The sequence below is a fragment of the Tamandua tetradactyla genome, chromosome 12 (assembly GCF_023851605.1).
Source record: "Tamandua tetradactyla isolate mTamTet1 chromosome 12, mTamTet1.pri, whole genome shotgun sequence".
In the NCBI taxonomy this organism is placed as follows: Eukaryota; Metazoa; Chordata; class Mammalia; order Pilosa; family Myrmecophagidae; genus Tamandua; species Tamandua tetradactyla.
The window spans coordinates 3,801,324-3,822,573 of record NC_135338.1 but is presented as its reverse complement, the minus strand read 5'-3'; the positions used below and the strand labels follow the sequence as shown (position 1 = coordinate 3,822,573).

Here is a 21,250-nt window from a genome sequence, read left to right as displayed (position 1 = left end):
CTGTTGATGGACATTTTGGCTGTTTCCATCTCTTGGTAATTGTTAATAATGCTGCTATAAACACTGGTGTGTAAATGTCCATTTGTGTCCTTGGCCTCGTGTCCTTTGAGTAGAGACAGCATATAGATGGGTCCTGTTTTTTAATCCATTCTGCCAGACTATGTCTTTTGATTGGAGAGTTTAATCCATTAACATTCAGTGTTATTACTGCATGGGTAGTACTTTCTTCTACTCTTTTGCCTTCTGGATTTTATATGTCATATCTAATTTTCCTTCTTTTTACCTTTACTCATAGTCTTCCTTTCTACACTCTTCTCCACACCTCTCTCTTCTACCTTCATATCTGTCTCTAGTGCTCCCTTTAGTATTTCTTGCAGAGCTGGTCTCTTGGTCACAAATTCTCTCGGTGATTTTTTTGTCTGAAAATGTTTTAATTTCTCCCTCATTTTTGAAGGACAGTTTTGCTGGATATAGAATTCTTGGTTGGCAGTTTTTCTCTTTTAATAATTTAAATATATTATCCCACTGTCTTCTCGCCTCCACGGTTTCTGCTGAGAGATCTGCACATAGTCTTATTGGGCTTCCCTTGTATGTGATGGATCGTTTTTCTCTTGCTGCTTTCAAGATCCTCTCTTTCTCTTTGACCTCTGACATTCTCATTATTAAATGTCTTGGAGTATGTCTATTTGGATCTATTCTCTTTGGGGTATGCTGCACTTCTTGGATCTGTAATTTTAAGTCTTTCATAAGAGTTGGGAAATTTTCAGTGATAATTTCCTCCATTTGTTTTTCTCCTCCTTTTCCCTTCTCTTCTCCTTCTGGGATACCCACAACACATATATTCGTGCGCTTCATATTGTCTTTCAATTCCCTGAGTCCCTGCTCATATTTTTCCTATAGTTTCTGTTTCTTGTCGGATTTCAGATGTTCCGTCCTCCAGTTTTGAAATGCTATGTTCTGTCTCTCAAAATCTACCATTGTAGGTTTCCATTGTTTTTTTCATCTCTTCTACTGTGTCTTTCATTCCCATAAGTTCTGTGATTTGTTTTTTCAGACTTTCAGTTTCTTCTTTTTGTTCTTTCCTTGCCTTCTTTATATCCTCCCTCAATTCACTGATTTGGTTTTTGATGAGGTTTTCCATGTCTGTTCGTACATTCTGAATTAATTGTTTCAGCTCCTGTATGTCATTTGAATTGTTGGTTTGTTCCTTTGACTGGGCCATATCTTCAATTTTCCTAGTGTGATTTGTTATTTTTTGCTGGTGTCTAGGCATTTAATTACCTTAATTAGTTTATTCTGGAGATTGCTTTCACTTCTTTTATCTAGGGTTTTCTTGCTGGATGAATTTGTTGTCTATCTGTTCTTTGACATTCCATTCAGCTTTATCTGGACCTTTAGCTTCAGTTTTGTTTAACAGAGGAGAATTTTTCAGTTCTTGTTTTCTTGTTTCTTGCCCTGCTTATGTGGTGCCTTCCCCCTGCCCCCACATTTAGGAGGGTCTACTTAGATATTATGTACCCCAGCCAGATTTTCCCAGAGCAAACTGGCCTCCTATCAGGAGGAAAGAGTCACCTGCATCGGTTTTCCCTGAGGGTAAGACCCAGCAGGTTGAAAGACTTTCCTGTGAAGTCTCTGGACTGTTTTTCTTATCCTGCCCTGTGTGTGGCGCTTGTCTGACTGCAGTTCCCACTAGCATAAGATGATGCGGTACCTTTAACTTTGGCAGACTCTCCCTGCTGGGGGCGTGGTGGAGGCAGAGGAGAGGTTGTAGGCTGGTTTTAATGGCTTCAAATTACCAAGCCCTGGTGTCTGAATTCCTTGATGGAGGGATTCCACCTGAGTTGGGCTTCACCCCTCCCCTGGGGAAGGCACAGGCTCCAGACAAGCCCCCAAAAGAGCTCACTTCTGCCTATGCCTGGGGCAGTTGCAGTCTGAAAAGTCCTGCTGCTGTATCCAGAGGCAGTCAAGCCTTTGTAGATACACAGCCACAAAAACTTCTGTTTCCTTCTTTTTTTTTCTCCTTTTTTCTGTCAGTCCTGCACCCTTGGCACCGGGGCAAAAACGAGCAACCTCTGCTTTGATCAGGTTCACCTAAGCTGGGGGCCTATTTTTAGTAGTCAGAATTTGTTCATTAGTTCCACAATTGGCGTTTGATTGTGCCCAGTCCCTGCTGCTGGTAAAGTCCTTTCCTTTCCCCTCTGGGAAGTGGCCTGTGGGGGAGGGGCGCTGGCCACCGCAGTAGCTTTGGGAACTCACGGTTCAGGGGGTTGCTCGCAGCCGTTCCAGCTGGTCCAGACTGGGGTATGCTGTGTGTCTGGTCACTGACGTGGCCCCAGAAGCTGTTCTGTACTGTTTCTGGTTATTTAGTAGTTGTTCTGGAGGGCGAACTAAAATGCACACGTTGTTAAGCTGCCATCTTGATCCGGAAGTCGCAAATGGCATCTTAATGACTTTATGCAATTTTACATAATTCATTTTTAAAAATGTGTTTTCACAGACAGGTACTGTCAATTACTGCAGTCATTCCAAGGAGTATGATTTTAACTGAGCATATTTACTTGGAACACATTTATAAAAGCCTATCAGTCTTCTTCTGATACTTGCCTTTTTGCACGTCATTTACATAGCATATTAATTACTTCCAGTGACTATTAGAAGCTCAATTGCAGTCAAATGAATTCTGAAATAAGGAAATTTCTTTTGCCCTTGTACCAAGGTCTGATAAATGCTGAACTCAGAAAGTACATCCACTGTTAATCGGTGTGAGAATGGAAATCTCATGAGATTTTTAGTTTATTTTTGACAGCATAAGAGGTGAATAAAGCAGTGATATTATTTGTAATTCAAATGTTAGTTGTCAATACTACTTTACAGTGATATATTTCACATATAAATTGTTTTGCCTGGTAATTTTAGATTGAATTTATTTAAGAAAAATTATTGAGGCTTCAGCAAAAGCTAATTTCCATGTATGTGTTCCATAGTGTTTAAGGGTTACTCTTCAGAAAATCTCAATCTCAGTCCCATCCAATCTCAAAAAATTACAATCTTACTTTACCACTGCTAAACTGAAGCAAGGTAAATCAGGATATTAAACTTTCTGACAAAAATTCAATGAACTGAAGAATATAAAAGTCCATGAAAGTGGATAAAGTTTACTGTTGACTACTAATTCAGTAACACATGATAGAGTCAAGTATTTTCTGCAAGGTATTTGCTGATGAATAATACAAGAAAAAAGTTTGTTTTTTTTTAAAAAAAGAACAAAACCATAGGTTTTAAACACCTTACATTTTGGTAAGCTTTGTAAATTTGTCCAACAAAGTCCTTTTTCTCCCCCACACAACTTGTAGTTAAAAAAAAACTAGTTTTAACTCAGCAGATTACACCTCAGGCTATACTGTACTAGTGTTTCCCAACTTTTTAAAAAATATTCTCACCTATAATTGTCCCAGCAGACTATGTATTCATCAAGGCTACTGAATCTTCAGTTACTTTAAGCTCTGCATTGATATCTTGAATAAACATGAACTGAGCAGTACTGGTAACATGTCAACTCATCAAAAGCCAACGAACCACTTCAATCATTTGCCTTTTACATTGACTGTTGATGTTGCTCCCAATGTCTTCAACTCCGAGCAAAAGGCCAATTGTCAAAGGCTAATATTAATTTTCTCTGGACACATTTCTTTGGCTGTTGCAATCAAACACAATTTAACTAACTATTGGTAAATGACTTTCCTTACTTGGCTGCCATATGAGCCACTCAGAAACTTACTTTGGTTGCTGTCTCATTTTCATTTTTATTTTTGTGGGAATATTCTATGGTAATAAGATATTCCCATTTTTAATTTTCTAATTTTTCTGACTTGCTTGCTTGTGGGTTGGGAATATTGTTATAAGTACATCTGGTTAATGCCAACATATAGTTTAGCTAATCTAGAAATGATTTGCCATCTAATTCAGTAACAAAAAAAAATAATTTGCATTCCACAGTGCCTTAAGAGCATGACATAGGAAGTCTAATTTTTTTTTGTCATGATAGAAATGCACTGGTAGTAAAAAATAAAATGTTGTGGTTTGCATTCATACATGGCAATCAAAATACTGCTGAGTTACCAGCCGTGTTACTGTGACTGGTAGGGTGGTGGGCAGCAGGGTGAGGTGGCGGCAGTGTCATGCTCAGGCTCACGGTGCAAGTACTCTACTGCACCAAGAAAGCAGCCTTAGAAAATATGTAAACAAATGCGTATGATGTGTGCGAATAAAATTCTGTTTATGGACACTGAAATTTGAATTTCATATTCACACATTGTTATTCTTTGATTCTTGAATTTTCAACCATTTACAAACCTAAGAACCGTTCTTAACTTGCAGGCCAGACAGAAACAGGAGGTGGCATAGATTTGGCCTGAGGGCAGTTTGCCTGCTTTGGATCTAAATACTCTCATTTTTTATCATGTTATACAATGACAGTGAACTGGTAGTGTAAGAGAAGTTATGTAAAATTTAGCCACAATCTTTAAGCAAAGTGAATTGTAGTTCTTTCCTAATTGGACAATTCACAGCTATTTTCGAAACTATTTTCCCAAGAGACAGACACAATTTTTAAACATTTATCTAATAAAAATCAGGAATATATTTAGCAGACTTATTTCAGTTAAATTTTATTTTGGTAATCCTGAAATTTCTTTAAGACAGCAAGAGCAAAATATAAGCAATCAATATTAAAGTAACCGAATGTTGAAATTTTATGAATTCATACAAATTATATTTCATTTACATAAAATCTACTGGGAAGATGGAGAATATATTTCCAATTAGGTGTCTGAAGCAATTTGTGTTGTTTCTTCTGAAAAGGCTTTATCTGTTCTCTGGCGTTTAAGAGGTGGGCTTTCATGATTGTCTGTAATAAATCAGAAAACCTATTTTACGTAAGGTATTTAACATTTGAAAATACTTTTAAAAAGCAAATAATATAGACATCAGGTTGTTGGGTTTTTTCTGGGGTATGGTGTATGGCAGGGTCACATTTCATTCTTTTTCCATGTGAATATCCAGTTATTGCAGCACCATTTGTTGAATTTTTGTTTGTTTTTTCTTTCTTTTGTTTGCCTGTTTGTTTTTGGGAAATGCATGGGCTAGGAATCGAGCCCAGGTCTCCTGCATGGCAGGCGAGAATTCTACCACTGAACTACCCTTGCACCCCATAGACATCAATTTTTTAATTTTTAAGTCTAGTCAAAGTATACATGTAAAACCATATTATGGTGGATTTACCATTTTAATGAAATAGCCCTCTGTGAGACTGACCAGTATATCATATTAAAATTTTTTAAATTAAGAGAAGCCAGTCAAAACTGAATGTTAGAGGGGTCTTAAACTGAAATAATTAACTAGAATTAGTTAACTTCCCTATTTTCAATTTTGGTAAATATCAAATATATTTGATAACCCCCAAAAAAGCTACACAAAAGGTAACACAGTTTACATTTAATTTCCCAGAAACCACTTACCTAGGTTTATGGTCTGGTTCTTGTAGAGTATAGCAGCAGGAATCTGAAAGGTGATGCACAGCATCTCCTTATTAGGGGCCACGTTTCTTACTAGGTGAACGGAACTGCACGCCTCCATCGAGATGCCTAACACAGCCCCAGCTCGTTGCTGAACATCTTCAGCAGGATTAGCATCTTTGGAAAAGCTGTAGCAATGGACTATAGGAAGGAGCTCACTGCTGCAGGGCTGCCCATCTAAAAGTGATCGGAAAGCACTAAGAAACTCTATAGCCTTTGCTGGCAAGTTCATAACAATGTGCAGAGAGTGTTTTCTTTCTTTTGACAGTGGTCCCAGCTGTTGTATTAATTCTGCTCTGACTGGCCCTTGGAGGAAGTCTTTTCCGTCCAAGTTGAAGACTTTTACTTTTTGGTCCACTCTGTTTAGTTTACAGTTGTGCAATAGCCATTTATAGGATTCAGGATTGAGATCATTGGCAAATACAGTGCAGTTTTTTTTTGCTACTGGAATTGAAAAGGGCCCAACCCCAGCAAAAACATCAAATAGGACATCCCCAGGTTTGAGAAGTTCTGTAATACGGCTATGTTCTGTAGAGAGACGAGGATTCCAGTAGACTTTTGAAAAATCAAACTCGTAGCTGTAGTTGTTTTCTCGAACCTGAAAAAGGTACCATGCTTTTAGTAAATCAGTCCTAAACACAGGCCACTGTGTTTAACCTGTATAACCAGGATACTGGTTATATACAGAGTGTGCACACACAGACATACACATGCACACACATGTATAAATCTACTACACTTAGGAGCAAAGAACAGTGCATTTAAGGGCCACTTAATACCTTGCTTTAGATTCTTTCATGAGATGTCTTTTCTTCAAAGCAAAATGGCTCTCTATCTCATCCTAAAAGGCCATAAAATGGTTCCCAAATCACATAAGGAATTTTTCAGATAGGCCAATTGACTGGTTCAATACACTCTCTTATGAACCACATGTAGAAGATTTTATAATTTGAAACGATACACTGTACATATCTTCACAGTGGGCAGCTACGTTGTAGATAGCACTTCCACTAAGCAAATGAGCTTCCCTCCTTATTTGAATTTTTAGTTTTTAGTTTCTAAGAGGAAGGCATGATAATATGTCACTGAATTTTCAGATAGTTTGCTATGCTTTTAGTTACTTGGAATTTGAAATTTTCATGTCTACAAATTAGACCCACTATATAGAATGTATCATTCCCATGTATTCTTTTCCAAATTTGAATTTTCATGGGTTATAATTATATACCATGATACTAAGTCTTGAACAAAATTAAGACTTTGTACAACTTCTTTTGAGACTATAATAGACATGCTAGACCTAGAAAATAGTAAACAAAATTAAAATTATAGTGATGGAATGTAACCTTAAATATCATCTGAGCTCCTTATTATGTGGATGAAAAAACCAAAGGCTAGAGTGTTCTTAAGTTCTATAAATCTGAGAACTTACCTTCCATCTGCTGCTTTCCTGGACCTGAATTCTAAATTTGAACATATTTCTTTTCTCCTAATCATATCAGATATTGTGGTCATATTATTAAGGTTCCAGAGTTAGAAATGTTTCTGTAAGTTTCTCTAAATGCCCTTCCATGTATGGACTAGACAGTTTAAAATATCTTGGGATGATTTCCTTGAAATATCCTTCTCCATACTTCTCTTTAAGCTCTTCAAAGTGAAATATGGATCTTCTAAAAAAATAAATTAGATTCTTGGTATCCTTCTGATTTTACTCATGCTGTCTTTAGCATCTCATTCTGTTAGCATTACTTTGTCAGATTCACTTTTGGGAATCTCCTAACTCATAAAATACACACACAGCAATGAATTGCACATGAGCTCCTACACTTAAGCTTAAATGTGATTCCAAAATGTGTGGAACAAAGCAATTACGCTGAGTGAATCTGTATATTTATTTTACAGTATAAAAATTAAGTATGAAATATAAGAATCTACCTTAGCTGACATAGGAAATTAATTACAAGGCACTAGCAAAATTATCAAACTTTCTCAGAGCTTTTAGGTCCTATCTCTGAGAAGAATGATACTATTTGCTACTAAAGGGTCAGAACCAAAGAATATGCATAATATTCAATGAGGGTATAATATATATATATGAAATGCTAAGTGATCTTAGCATCTTAGTATTGGCTGAGATAAGCATGGTTATAAACCAACAGATTCACATGCAAATCTTACTTATCAAAACTGACTTCATGTATTATATGCAGGCAGTAGGCGGTGGGGTTTTGGCATATAGGGAAAGACCATGCATGGATCTGGAGGAAGAATTCTGGCTCCAAGGACCCCACTCAGAGAATATTAATAACAAGAACCATTATCTTGTTTGGGTAGAAACAAGATAATTTGGGTAGAAAATTTCACATAGTATCAATACAGTTGTTGGAAGAGTTTGTCTTTAATAAAAGCTTATTATATCCAGAACTTCATAGGAGAATGAGAAAGTAGTTTGTATCTATATATTTTTTGTATGCATTATGGTGAGGTCACATTTCATTATTTTTCCATGTGAGTATCCCATTATTGCAGCACCATTTGTTGTTAAATTTTTGTTTGTTTGTTTTGCTTTTTGTTTTTGGGGAAGTGCATGGACCAGGAAATAAACCTGGGTCTCCCGCATCACAGGTAAGAATTCTACCACTGAACTCCCCTTGTACCCATGTAGCTACAGATTTTAAATTATTTTTTCTTTGAAACAGATTTGTTTTCCTAATAAAAGAATATATGCTCAGTAGAAAAGTATGTCATCACCTTTATGACAAAGGTCATCAGTAAAGACACCAAATAGAAACATGCCCATCATTAACATTCTGATGTATATACATATTCACATAACCATGATGAAGAACCTAGTATATACAGCATTACAATTTTTTCCAATTATATATTTAAGAGAAATTCCTATAAAAGGACCTGCTAGATCAATGGATGTACCTAATACAAAATTGCAGCATATTATCATATACTCTTCCTGAAAGTTGATATTGAATTTATACTCCCATGGGTAGTAAATATCTATGCCCAAATTCTCATTTATCACTGAGTGTGATAAATACTTTTAATCTTTGTCATCTATTCTGATTCAAAACATTAATTTTGATATCCTGTACCAGGAAATAATAAAATACTCCATACCTTGGTCATCATGTTTTCCTCTCCAGATAGCACTTCCATTTGGAAATTTCGGTAAGTATTGTCAATACTATTGATTTTATTTACTGCTGAGGTGATTCCTGGATTTTTGTCAATCATAACCTGGCCTAAAAGAAAAGATGAAAATTCTTAATAAATACTGTCTATTTACTATGGGCAAAATAAAACTAAAATTGTAAATATGAAACTGAAATGGACTGTATTTTCCTTTGGTTTACAGCTGCATGTAGCCTATGTAAAGTGGCATGCAATTCTAAAAATTTAACAGTTACTAAAGTCTGATAGTGTCCAGTACACATGCACAAAAATGTATTTGTATACTTTGAAAGAAAAATATTTGAAGAGTTTGGGTCTTCTTAATATTTTTCCATGACTTTACTAAAAGTGGGAATGGGAAAGAATGCAAAGAAAAGATGTAAGGACCCTGGGTAACAAAGAGGCTCAGGAAACACCAGCAAATACATCTGCCTGTCCCCACTGGCCTCAAATCAAAGGTTTGTTTTATTGTGTGCTTGAAACAAATGTCTGTATTTTGGAAATATGTACCAGCAAAACTGTTTTCAAATAAAAGAAATGTAAATTCTTTAGAGTCTTACCTAAATAAAATGCTCATTTTAAATTATTATTTTAAAATTATTATTATTTTTGTCAAAAACTTACCAGAACAGACAAGCTACCAAGATAATAAAAGTCACCAGAAATGGTATATTGGTGATCTTTAATCAAAGCATATTTTTTGTTAGCAGTTAACAAATTTCTAAGAATCTAAATGCTATCTTATACATTGTATAAGGAAAGATAACTTGATTTGTAAATTACTAAATTACTCAATAATAGTTATGCTGAAATACAACCAGAATTTGTCCAACTCTAAATATAATACCAATTAATTTTAATCAATCATTGTTCTTATTCTGTTCTGCTTCAGTTATCATAATTCAATTTTTAAGGTTAGAAGTTAGTATGAAAGGGGTAAAGAAATTTTTTTAAAAAAGCTACTCAATGTCTAAAGTAAAAGCTTTGTAATTATCACAGGATAAGGTCTTACTTTTGACTTATGAATGCCCCCATATGAAGAAGAAATTTTAAAATAGGAATGTCAAATGAATTTTTGAGTTAGGACAGGCAATGACTCATGAGCAAGCCTAGACGTGACATTTGCACCCACTCACAATTAGAAGAATTTGCTTAAGTGTTTACTATGTTACCACTATGCACTTTCAGTCCCTTTCATCAATAAAAACAAAAGAAATGCATATAGCCCAGCTCTGAAACCCTACCCATGCAAAACAGCACTACATTTTAAAGTTGAAACTAATTCCCATGGGTTCTTACAATTACTCTCTCTGTATAAATAAATTAACCTGGTGAATGTACAGACATCAAATATTTCTATAAGGACAGGTACGATTTCTGATTAGTTTACACCTTCTTTCTTATTCCAAAGAATAAGGGACTCGGGCTCAAACCTAGGCCTACAGAGATCCACAAAAGGGTAAGAATAAACCACTTTCATTCCTCTACCCGTAAGGCCAACACCCCTTTCCAGCATGAAGTTAAAATGATTATCGCCCAGATATCCCTGAAAACTGAGAGAATGGTCAAATAAGAGGGAGGAGGTATAACTGAGAAATCAGGATTTAACAAAGGATTATGATTACTGACTCATCTAATAGATTTTTTGTTTTAGTTTCTAGTATATTAGAATAGCCAGAAGTAAATACCTGAAGTTGCTGAACTGTAATCCAGTAGCCTTGATCTTTGATAGTGATTGTATAACTATATAGCTTTTATTGTGTGATTGTGGCTGCAAAAACCTTGTGACTGGCATTCCCTTCATCCAGTGTATGGGTAATGGGTAATAAAACAAAGATATGAATGAAAACAAAAAGGGTAGAAGTACTAAATCAGAAGCAAAGTATGATGCCTGACATAGAAGAGACCCAATAAGTACTAGTTAAATCACTGACAGCATGAGTAAACAGTTTCGTACTGGTGACTATAAAACACCCAAACGTGTAACACCTGCTATTCCACACAGACCTGAAGGCCTGACACATTTTGTGCACCAAAATGAACTGTGTTCAATGCAGCTGACAAAGCAAGTGATTCAAGTTTAATCTCTGCTTACATATTGATGCACACGAAAGTCTGGGCCAATATTTATTCAGTTTGCTATGTTTCTGGAGAGGGTATTCCAAAATGGCCCTCCAGGAGGAATATGTAGCTCAAGAGCCAGCCTAAAAGTAAAATGATAAAGCATTCTGCTTCTGTAATCTGGCATTTGTAAAAATAATATTCAAAACTAGAATTAGAACCTGCCAATTGCCTTCTAGTACTGCGCATTATGACATACCTACCGATTAACTGCTTGAAAGGTAGTTGATGATCTCGTAGGTTCAGATGGGCGATGTGTCCAACTCTGCTAAAACCTGAAGTTACATCTTGACCTTCAGGAAGCACAGCTCTCAAGATTTCTTCTGACTTAAAGTTTTCATAGGTTAGTTCCAAATTATATTTAGATATTTGTGGATTTACATTAAGTTGCTTTAAAATAACGAGTTCTGCTTTCTCAAAGGAGTCATCAGAAGACACTTTATGGGGATCCAACATAATCAGCCTACCTTCTTCATTTTCTGGGTCTTCAATCACACGTTTTATACCTGGGCGCTGCAGAGCTATCCTTTTAAGGGCTCGCATCAATTTATTGACAATTTCTTTCCTAACTTTAAGAATAGGAATGGTGACTGTCTTTTTAAAAGCTGTTCTATCAAGTTTTGTCATTCCTCGAACACCAGAGGGTGGTGAAAACAATTCAGAGTCTCTCTGATTTGTTTCTATTTCTGGCATAGTTGAGAATCTTTTTCTTTGACCGGGTGAGAAAATACCAGGTACTTTGCTAAGCTTCTGGGTCAGCAATGTCCAAGCTAGTGGAATCAGTGATTTTGATTTAGTTACACTACAGCTTTCTACTTTCAGAAGTCTTCTTGAGAATCCAAATGGCTTCAAAAAATCCTGAAAAAAAAAAAACTGTTCATTTAAAAAAATATCATAAGGCTACATTAATCTCCATGTTTGCAGGTGCCTTTGAGAATAAACATTTAAACTCTACTGTTTCAAATAACCCACTAAATTCTAATAAATAAAACTTCCAGGGCTGTGTGGGAATTACATTATCTCTTCCAAATAAGATGACTTTTCTTAGCAATAGATGATAAATTCATGCCTGCAATTGACATGCTGCCAGGACAAAGGGCTTGGTGATCCATCAGCCTCCCTTGATGAAAGAATTTCTCCACCCACAATCTTCTTACGGGATAAATCTGGGAAGGCCAAAATTTGAGTTAAAGAATTATCTCTGCATGAATTGGTAATTTATGACTTTACTAATGGCATATTTACTAGGAAATTCTTATGGGTGCTTATTTTATCAGGTGTTGTGCTAAATGCTTTACAAACATTGTCAATCTTGGGGGTTGTGCGTTATCACATCCTCATTTTGTAAACGAGTAAACTCAAACTCAGAAGTAGTTTAATTCGCCCTAAGTCTCCTTGCTGCCAAGAGGCTGAGCAAGCATTAAAACCCAAGTCTGAATGACTTCAGTGCCTTTATTCTTAATACGCTGCTATGCCTTTCTGTGTGCAATGCTTTACTGTCACATGTCCTGTCTCCAACTAGAGGCGTCCCTATATTCCGAGGACCAGGACTTGGCTGAGAGTCACACGCGCGTGCCCTCACCCCCCTTGCATTCTAGAACACCCAGTGTGCAACTGCACGGGGGAGGCCCCGCTCCGGAACCCGACAGGCAACGTCCCACTCTGCAGCCAAGGCTCAACCTGGGCCCCAGCGGCGACTCCGCTGTGCGGACGTGGGTAAATTAACCTGATTTTCGGGTTCCCCACCTGCACAACAGAGCTTTTACACGGGTTTAGCAGAGGCCTCATCATCCCGCGGGCTCCGCGCCGGGGCGCTCGGGCGACCTCGCGACGCCTCCGCTCCAGGGCGGCACGAAGCGGAGGGCCTGCGGGGGCGGACTAGGATCGCCACCTCGGCAGGGGTCACGTCGAGCCGCGGGGCCACCTCACCGACAGCACCATCCCAATCCCCGGCGTCGCCCTGCGGCGAGCTCGCGGACCAGACCCCTCACCTCAGGCCCGGGCGCCGCTCACAGACGGCTCGCGGGTGGCTGGGCGGGGCCGAGCCGGCCCTCCGTGACGTCATCACCCCCCGCCGCCGAGGGGCCGCGTCACCCGACGCGCCGACTCCCTTTCTGCTTCCCGCGTGGTCCGCGCGCCCGGAAGGCCGGCGAGCAGAAGCCCCGCCCCGGGTGCGGCGCGCGACGCGAGCTCCTGGCTGGGGCACCGCAGGTGAACTGGGCCCGCGGCGGCCGGCAGCATGGAGGTGCCCCGGGGAAGCATCACTGCTGAGCCGGGCTGGTACCTCACTGCCCAGCAGCCGGAAGAAGCGGAGGCTGAAGAGTTGAGCCCGTTGCTAAGCGACGTAAGTGGACTCCGCTGCTCCCGGGCGCTGGCGGCCTCTGGGTTCCCCTGAAGCGTCCGCCCGAACCTGACCGCGAAAAGAAGGGGGGCAGCACCGGTGAAGGGGGACATCGGAACCTGAGCAGGGGCATGGAGCCCGGAGGCGGTGCCCGAGATTCATTTGAAGCTCGGCGGAGTTCATGAAAGTGAGCGCAGCCTACCTAGAGAGAAAAGCCGAAGTAGAGGCGCAGGCTCGCGTGGAAGGGGCTGGGGGCCCAGACGCGCAGCCCTGGGGTTATGTGACTCGTTGCTGTTTGTTAGGATCTCTGTCAGCTTCCTGTTTCCACTTGTCCCGTCACATCTTTGCAGGAGGCCCAAGGTCCCCGGCCCCTCCCCCGCCTTAGTTGTGGGGGGCCATGAACAACTTAGCGTAGAGACCCTTAGCGGTGGAGTGGGGGGCCGCTAGTGCACGCACACCGCCTCCCTGGCCCTGAATTGTGTGATGGGCACTCAGCTTTTAAACTCGCTTCTGGCCAGCGAGTTTCTAGGACTTTCAAATACTACTTGGGTGAGCGTGATTTCAGGGATATCTACGCCAGCGCAACGTGAATTCCTTCTTTTTCATTTTATGTTGCCCTTGCAAGGTGTTTCTGGCCATCCTTCCCGCTGAGCGGACTTGATTCGTACAGTGTATAAATAGAAATTAGTTTTGCAGTCCTTTGTAATTGGGGAAGAACAATAGTCTCCCGCAGCCCCAGGCTGACTCAGGAATTCCCCAGGAATCACAGGAGCCCTCCACTTCGTCCCCACCCCACTCCTGTCTTGTCCTCCTCTCCTGCAGTCAAGGTTAGTCGTAGCTGTCCCTGAAACTAAATACCTTGGCCTATGCATTCCTGGAGATTTTCCTAGAAAACTCTAGACCCTTGGAACTGTGCTAGTAGGAGGTGGGAAGGAAAGGAAAGGAAACCAGTGCTGATGGTATTCAGGAGACTTTTTCAATGATTTCTTGACCAAATTTGAACAAATATTTCACTATTAAATTTGTGTGTGTTTTAGGAGCTTCACAGACAGGGATCCCCCGGTGTTTCATTTGGTTTCTCAGTGTTTAATTTGATGAACGCCATCATGGGAAGTGGCATCCTTGGTTTAGCTTATGTTATGGCTAATACAGGTATTCTTGCATTTGGGTAAGTTTTTTTTTATCTTACCATCACATTTTTTTCATTTTGATACTACACTGGGAAGCAAAGAGATAAATTCTGGATAATTTCTAGCCGAATCAGTTCTGGGTTTTTAGCATTTTTCTTGATAATCTTATATTGTTGCTAGTCTGTAGCTTTGAAGAATACCATAAATTTGTATGTTTTTATCGGAAAATTTGGTTACTTTTTAAAAGTGGAAACTCCATCCCTATCATTTATAACTTTAAGGAACTTATTTTTGTCAAATTCGTCAAAGTGAATCAAAGTTTATCAGCCGTATAGATTATTCATAAGTAGAATTTTGTGAGTGAAAAATAAAGCCCACCTAGTCTTGTCATTCATCTCTTCTCTTTATCTCTTCCTATTGTTAAATAATTTTTGCTTTGCATTCCGAGGCCAGGCATATGTGTTTCATGACTATTCTTTTTCATCTTTTAAGATGCAGGTCATATGCCAGTTTGCCCAAAATAGAAGACATTCCTGGTCTTTTTGTGCTTTCATAGTACTTTGAATAGCCAATCTGTTATTATAATGTAATGTTTTGTAGTGATTTGTGTGCAAATTAGCTGCCCCACTAAACTCTGTATCCTTTAGGATAGAACCATATCCTTAGTATCTAGCACCATAGCTAATAGAATGAATGCACAACAAGTTGGTTTTGTTTTATCAATAGAAGCAGACTTATTTTACTAGGCAATTTAAAATACACAGAATCTTATTTAGGTTTATTTCCTGATTTTATTCCAAATTTCTTGATAAGTGAACCGATTTTTGTTAAGTAACCCAACTTGCCTCTGTTATGGAATGTATTCACACTCCTGATTTAAACTATATATGACACTTTAGGCAAGGCAAAATCAGAGTATTTTTTGGTCCCCTTTGAAAATCATGTCTTATACACGGGTCCTAATGTGAATGTATGCCATTGAATGTGTGTTCACAGAATCATTGCAATTTCCTTTTGGTGATGCCAAATTGTTGCTTTGTGAGGGCTCTCATATAGTTTAATGTCACTGAACTTTCACTCCTCAATTTTGCTACTTTTTAACAAGTGTTAAGTATTAAATGGACCATAAAGATAGAATTTCTTCAGCTACCTGGACAGTCCTTTGGAGAAGCTCTCTTTAGAAGCATATCCTTAGTAAGACATGCTTATCTCCCCGAGAATAAGTAGGGATTATGCATGTTATTTCTTTTCTCAGTGTTGGTGAGAGGATACCAGTTGTTACATTGCTTACACATATTTCAAATCCTGGCATTAGAAGTATGTTAGTTGAGCTAGTTTAGTTTGGTGATAGTATGTGTATTTTATAGATGCTAGGAAATCCTGGCTTAATTTATTTTTATAGGTGAAGGTTTGATAGGAGGTCCTCATTGGAAGAGGGAATGGAGGGAAGGGAAAGGAGAAGTCAGCGAAATTTCATAACTCAAGCTTCTGTTTAGTCTTTGAGTAGAAAATCATAAAAGGGAACTATTACAAGACCATTGAATGGCTGAACCAGCAGTCATCAGAACAGGCAAGAGTGCCAAATGAGGAAATTGGTTTTGGCTCAAATAAAGTTTATTGCATGTCTGATTTTAAAAGCAGTATATTTTTATTTAAATAAAATTTGTTAAAAGGGGGTGCAAGAATTCAATGGTAGAATTCTCACCTGCCATGCAGGGGACCCAGGTTCAATTCCCAGCCCATGCACTCCCCTCCTCCCTCGCCCCTCCCCCACCCCCCTGACATTCAACGAATGGTGTTGCGATAATGGGATAGTCACATGGAAACAGAATGAAATGTGACCCATACAGCATACCAAAAAAAATTGAAACGAAAGTAGAAAAGATACAAAAATACTCATACTCTAACATATTCAAAGATAGTCCTTGTGAACATTTGAATGTGAGGAAATTTGTTTTTGTGGTAAAATATCATAAAAAAGAAACCTTTGGGGGTATCTGACCCTATATTCTTTTATATTTTAGTTTCTTGCTGCTGATGATTGCTCTCCTGGCTTCTTACTCAGTCCACCTCCTGCTTAACATGTGTATTCAGACAGGTGCGTAGAGATGTGCTGCTTCATGTGACGCAGCAGCTCCTGAGGTCGCGTCTGCACACAGGTTTGATGTCTGGAATCACATTTCCCGTGGGCATGCGCCTTCTTAGGGAGGGTTGTTGAAATGGAGAACATCCATGAACAGAATGGGGAGAGGGAACGAGTGTTCTTACCTCCTTTCTCCACAGCTCACAACATAGCTATCTTTCATTTTTTAAATTTATTTTATTTATTAAACATACCAACATACAAACAACAAACATTCTTACCATATGATCATTCCATTCTACATGTATAATCAGTAATTCACAATATCATCACATAGTTGCATATTCATCATCATGATCATTTCTTAGGACATTTGAATCAATTCAGAAAAAGAAATAAAAAGACAACAGAAAAATATCCATACATACCATACCTCTTACCCCTCCCTTTCATTGATCACTAGCATTTCAGTCTACTAAATTTATTTTAACATTTGTTCCCCCTATTATTTATTTTTAATCCATATACAACATAGTTATCTTGCTTAGAGTAGCTTAGGGGAGGAACCTGATGGTATTTAAGTAGCCAAACCTTGCACTCATGGAGAAGTGGTAGACAGATAATAATTTTGATCATATTTCCTAGGGTGATCATTTCCTCAAGGAAAGCCCTCCCAGATCTATTACTACTTTCCCTCCTCCCTCTTCCCTCCCACCTGACAGAGGTTAGGGCAGCAGAATTGGGACTATTGGAGGCAAGGTTACGAAGCTTTGGATTCATTCGATAGGTTTTGTCATTTTATTTGCCAGTCTGGAATAAGGTAGTTTTTCCTAAGTGGAAGAGGCGTATGCAATTTGGTGTAATGTGTGTGTATATACATATTCCATTTCTTCCATTTGGAGCTTTATTATGCATTTCAGTCATGTATTGAATAAGGCATTTCAAGTTGCAGTAAGTAAAAGATGATGAACTACAGCATTGCTTTTATAGGACTTTCCTTTTGCATTAACAAATATTCTGTGTTCATCAGCCTGCTGATTTTATCTGTTTAGTCTCTTCTGTCTTGAGATTAGATCAATTATACCACAGTTATTGGTTTAACTCTTATTTGGGTGATTCAGTTTATTCTGTCTGGCTTTGTGGCTTCCAGAATTTGAGAAGCAAGATAGATACATCAGATAGGTAAAAGTGGAATGCCCTGGCTGAAACAGGACGGAGAAGCCCAAATTCTCAAACCTTTTGAGAATTCCAGAACCCTTCAGAAGGTGGTTCTAAAACCAGCACTCTAGTGTGTTTTCCTGAAACCTGGCTATGCATTAGCAACACCTGCAGATCTTATAACATAGAGTTTTTTTTTAAGTCTCATTGATTGAAATTCCAGAAATCTGAGGTGGGGTTCAGGAACATGTTTTTAATAAACCTTCCAGGTCATTCATATGCAAAACCAGATTAGTATCCATAGTCCAGGGTTGTAGCCTGTATCAATACCTTTGGCCCTTTAGCCTACAAATGTGTGTTTCAAGGGCTGGGATAAAAATATAAACAGATGAGAAAAATATGAAACAGTGCAAATATTGATCTCAAAGTGACAAGTGTTTATACTAGCATCCTGAATTCAGGGATGATAGCATTAGATGAGTATATTTGTAAATTCTGCTGAAACCTGACTGGAATTTTAATAATGTTTTGAAATTGTGTTACTTTGTGTGAAATAATTATTTTTACCTACTTGCGCTACTCTCTAATAAATGATTAATACTCGAGTCAATTATGTGACAATTATTTCTCGTCAGTTATTTCCTCATTAACTAAAATGTTTTGTTTTATTAATTTCAGTTATTTGGGAGAAATATTCAATTTATGGAGATTTTCAAGTAATGTTAATTTTTCTCCTCTCCTTTACTTCATCTATATTTAACTTTAAAATTCTGATACTGTTCTTTTTTCTGCTACTCTGGAACATTATAAGGTGAAACAACTGTTTCTCTTTCTTTTCTTTGATTTTCCTAGCTTGCTTGGGTCCATGAACTAACTTCTTCAGGGTTCTTCATAAACACTGGTGTGCCTGTCTCTGTTGATTGAACTCCTTCAGTCATTGTAAAATTCTCTGTGCAGGTAGGCTTTTTTTAAAAAATACTTACACACATATAGAAGAATAGCAAATAGTATGTATCTAATTTTTTCCTTCAGTTTATTGGACTGTTAAACACAGTATTATGTTCATATCTAATTCATTGGTCAGAAAGGGCTATCAGAAGTCTTTATAAAATAACTTCTCCATTTATTTGCCTGGAAATAAAATGTGAGGGAATTTTTTTTATCTTTTTGAAAGTGAAGGATTTCTTCAAATGAAATATTTCTGTTTTTGATTACATATAGGGTTTGGGGTCTGTCAGGAGTTTTCTCGGAAGCTGATTTGACACATGTGCAGTATGAAGGGATTATGTACACTAGAAAGGCCATGTTTTAATTCTGATCCAATCTTGTGGGAGCAAGCATTTATTCTAATCCCTATTCAGCAGTATATCGGTTGGAAACTTGATCAAATTATTTCCACAGCGATGTGACATACCCAATTGTGGGTATTAACCTTTGATTAGAGGGAGATGTGACTCCACCCATTCCAGGTGGGTCTTAATTAGCATACTGGAATCCTTTAAAACAGGAAACATTTTGGAGAAAGCTAGAGATCCACGAGGCACAGAGCCCCCCACAGCCAGGGACCTTTGGAGGTGAAGAAGGAAACCCTCCACCTCTGCTCTAAGGTGGACTTCAGGAAATGGAAAGTGTGGAGAGAAAGCTAGCAAATGTTTCCATGTTCAGCCTGTGCCTTTCAAGTTGAGGGAGAAATCCTAAACTTCATCAGCTTTCTGGAACCAAGGTGTCTTTCCCTGGACGCCTTAGATTGGACACGTCTGTATCCTTCTTTAATTTGGACTTATTTTGCAGCCTTGGAACTGTACACTTAAAACTTAATAAATTCCCCTTTTTAAAAAGCCGTTCTGTCTCTGTTATATCACCTTCCGGCAGCTAGCAGATTAGAACAGATTTTGCTGCTGGAGAAGTGGGGTGTTGCTGGTTTACAAATACCAAACATGTCAGCATGTCTTTTTAAGTGGATAAGGGGAAGATTCTGGCAGTGTTGAGGAGCTTGATAGAGAAGGACCAGAATGCTTTGAAGAGACGGTTGGTAGAAGTGTGGACTCTAAAGGTACTTCTGATGAGGCCCTAGACAGAAACGAGGCTTGTGTTATTGTAAACCGGAAGGAAAGCAGTGCTTGTTTTAAAATAGCAGATAATCTGGCAAAATTGACTAGTGGCTTTGGCTTGGAGGCAGATTTTAAAAGCCATGAACTTGGATATTTAACAGAAGAGATTTCCACATTTAATGTGGAAAGTGCAGCCTGGTTTCTCCTTACAGATTATAGTGAAATGAGGTAGTAAAGAGTTAAGCTGAGAACGAACTCTTGGGTATAAAGGAGCCAGAAACTTTCGTTCTGGAAAATTCTGGGCTTCCAGGAAGGGAGACCCCAGAGAATGGTGCCCCACATGAGAATTTAACCAATGTGGAACCAGTCAGCCATACCAGAAAAAGCCAGAACTGGAGATGGCTGTAACATTGATCTTGTCATTGCCAAAATCACATCCCGTCTGAAGTCCCATTTTCAAACATCCTACCACAAATACCTCCTATTTTTCTAATTCGTTCCTTCAAGTTCTCCAACTCTGACAACCTGTCCTTCCCACCAGGACTTCACTTTATTGATCCCACCATCCTTTCACTGTCCCTCACCTCTTCATGTCCTTATTTCCCTCTGCTCAGTTGGGGTTTCATGGTGGGTTACTATAATCATTCCCTTACCCTCCTTCACATCAACAGACTCCTCTGGCAAATTCCCAACTGTGGTTAAATACAATTCTGCCTCCTTCCTTCATGCACCTATGTAACTGAGTACCTGAAGAAAAGCACTGTACCACTGTCACTCAGTTTCTAGTGGACCCAGGATGCTACCCCACAGTTCTAATCCACTTCTTCAGTCTGTTCACTAACTTTCTCTGTTATCTAGGAAATGACCTTTTCATATTTTCTCCCCTCTCTCAAACTCCTACACGGTCACCTCAATTTTCACTCTTCACTAATATCCTTTCTATTTCAGAGAAAATAGGGGCACTCTTAAAAGAACTTTATGAACTCTCCACCACTTTCAACCCACCCATCTTCACCTGTGACCATATTCTCTGTCACTGTGCATGAACTATTGGTGGTCCTGTCTAGGACTAGCCCTTTGTCTTAGGGCATGATCCCATCTGCTCTACTCAAGACCTCACTCCATCCACTTTCTCCTCTCTCTCCTTTATTATCATCTTTGGTAGTCTCTACATTTTCTTCCCTGAAAATTTATAAATAGCCTGCAGTTTCTTACATCTTAAAAATACCTCTTTAACTCCATATTCCATTCAACCTTCTGCTCCATATCATTTAAGCAAAATTCCTTAAAAGAGTTTTCTGTAGTAGATGTCTCCACTTCTCCTCCTGGTCTCTCTTGAATCCATTTCAATTAGGCTTTTCTCTGTCATTCAGCTGAAATTATTATTGTACCAGTGACCTCCATGTTGCTAAATCCGGCAGTCAGGTCTCAGTCGTCATCCTACTTGACCCGTCAGCAGCATTTGACAGATAATCATTTTCTCTAAATGATCCACCGTGAAACACTTTATTCACACACTCTCTTGGTTTTCCTCCTATTTCACTAAAAACTTTCTCTTTTATTCTGCTGAATCCTCTTTATCTTCCCATCCTCTAAATATTGGA

General features: G+C 38.7%; 2 protein-coding genes across 7 annotated transcripts in view; one reads left to right on the top strand and one right to left on the bottom strand.

Annotated features, from left to right (window-relative positions):
- Positions 1-4,639: 4,639 nt before the first annotated feature.
- TRMT5 (tRNA methyltransferase 5) lies at positions 4,640-12,953 on the bottom strand. 2 transcript variants are annotated; one of them, XM_077122450.1, is made up of 5 exons: positions 12,630-12,751; positions 11,087-11,741; positions 8,709-8,833; positions 5,517-6,171; positions 4,640-4,906 (listed from the first exon to the last, which is right to left on the bottom strand). In XM_077122450.1, exons 1-5 carry the CDS (start codon positions 12,672-12,674, stop codon positions 4,821-4,823), a joined length of 1,566 nt encoding a protein of 521 aa, XP_076978565.1. In that variant the 5' UTR covers positions 12,675-12,751; the 3' UTR covers positions 4,640-4,820. The 2 variants fall into 2 exon arrangements, with proteins under 2 accessions (XP_076978565.1, XP_076978566.1); XM_077122451.1 differs by lacking the exon at positions 12,630-12,751 and adding an exon at positions 12,875-12,953 and having other exon boundaries at positions 4,641-4,906.
- A 59-nt stretch (positions 12,954-13,012) lies between these two features.
- Positions 13,013-21,250, top strand: part of SLC38A6 (solute carrier family 38 member 6) — a 66,585-nt gene continuing 58,347 nt past the window's right edge. For 2 of the 5 annotated variants that reach the window (XM_077122454.1, XM_077122453.1), the window contains exons 1-3: positions 13,013-13,227; positions 14,262-14,392; positions 16,379-16,452. In XM_077122454.1, coding sequence (XP_076978569.1) covers positions 13,123-13,227; positions 14,262-14,392; positions 16,379-16,452 — 310 coding nt within the window. In that variant the 5' untranslated portion in view covers positions 13,013-13,122. The other 3 variants (XM_077122455.1, XM_077122456.1, XM_077122457.1) reach the window with 3 other exon arrangements.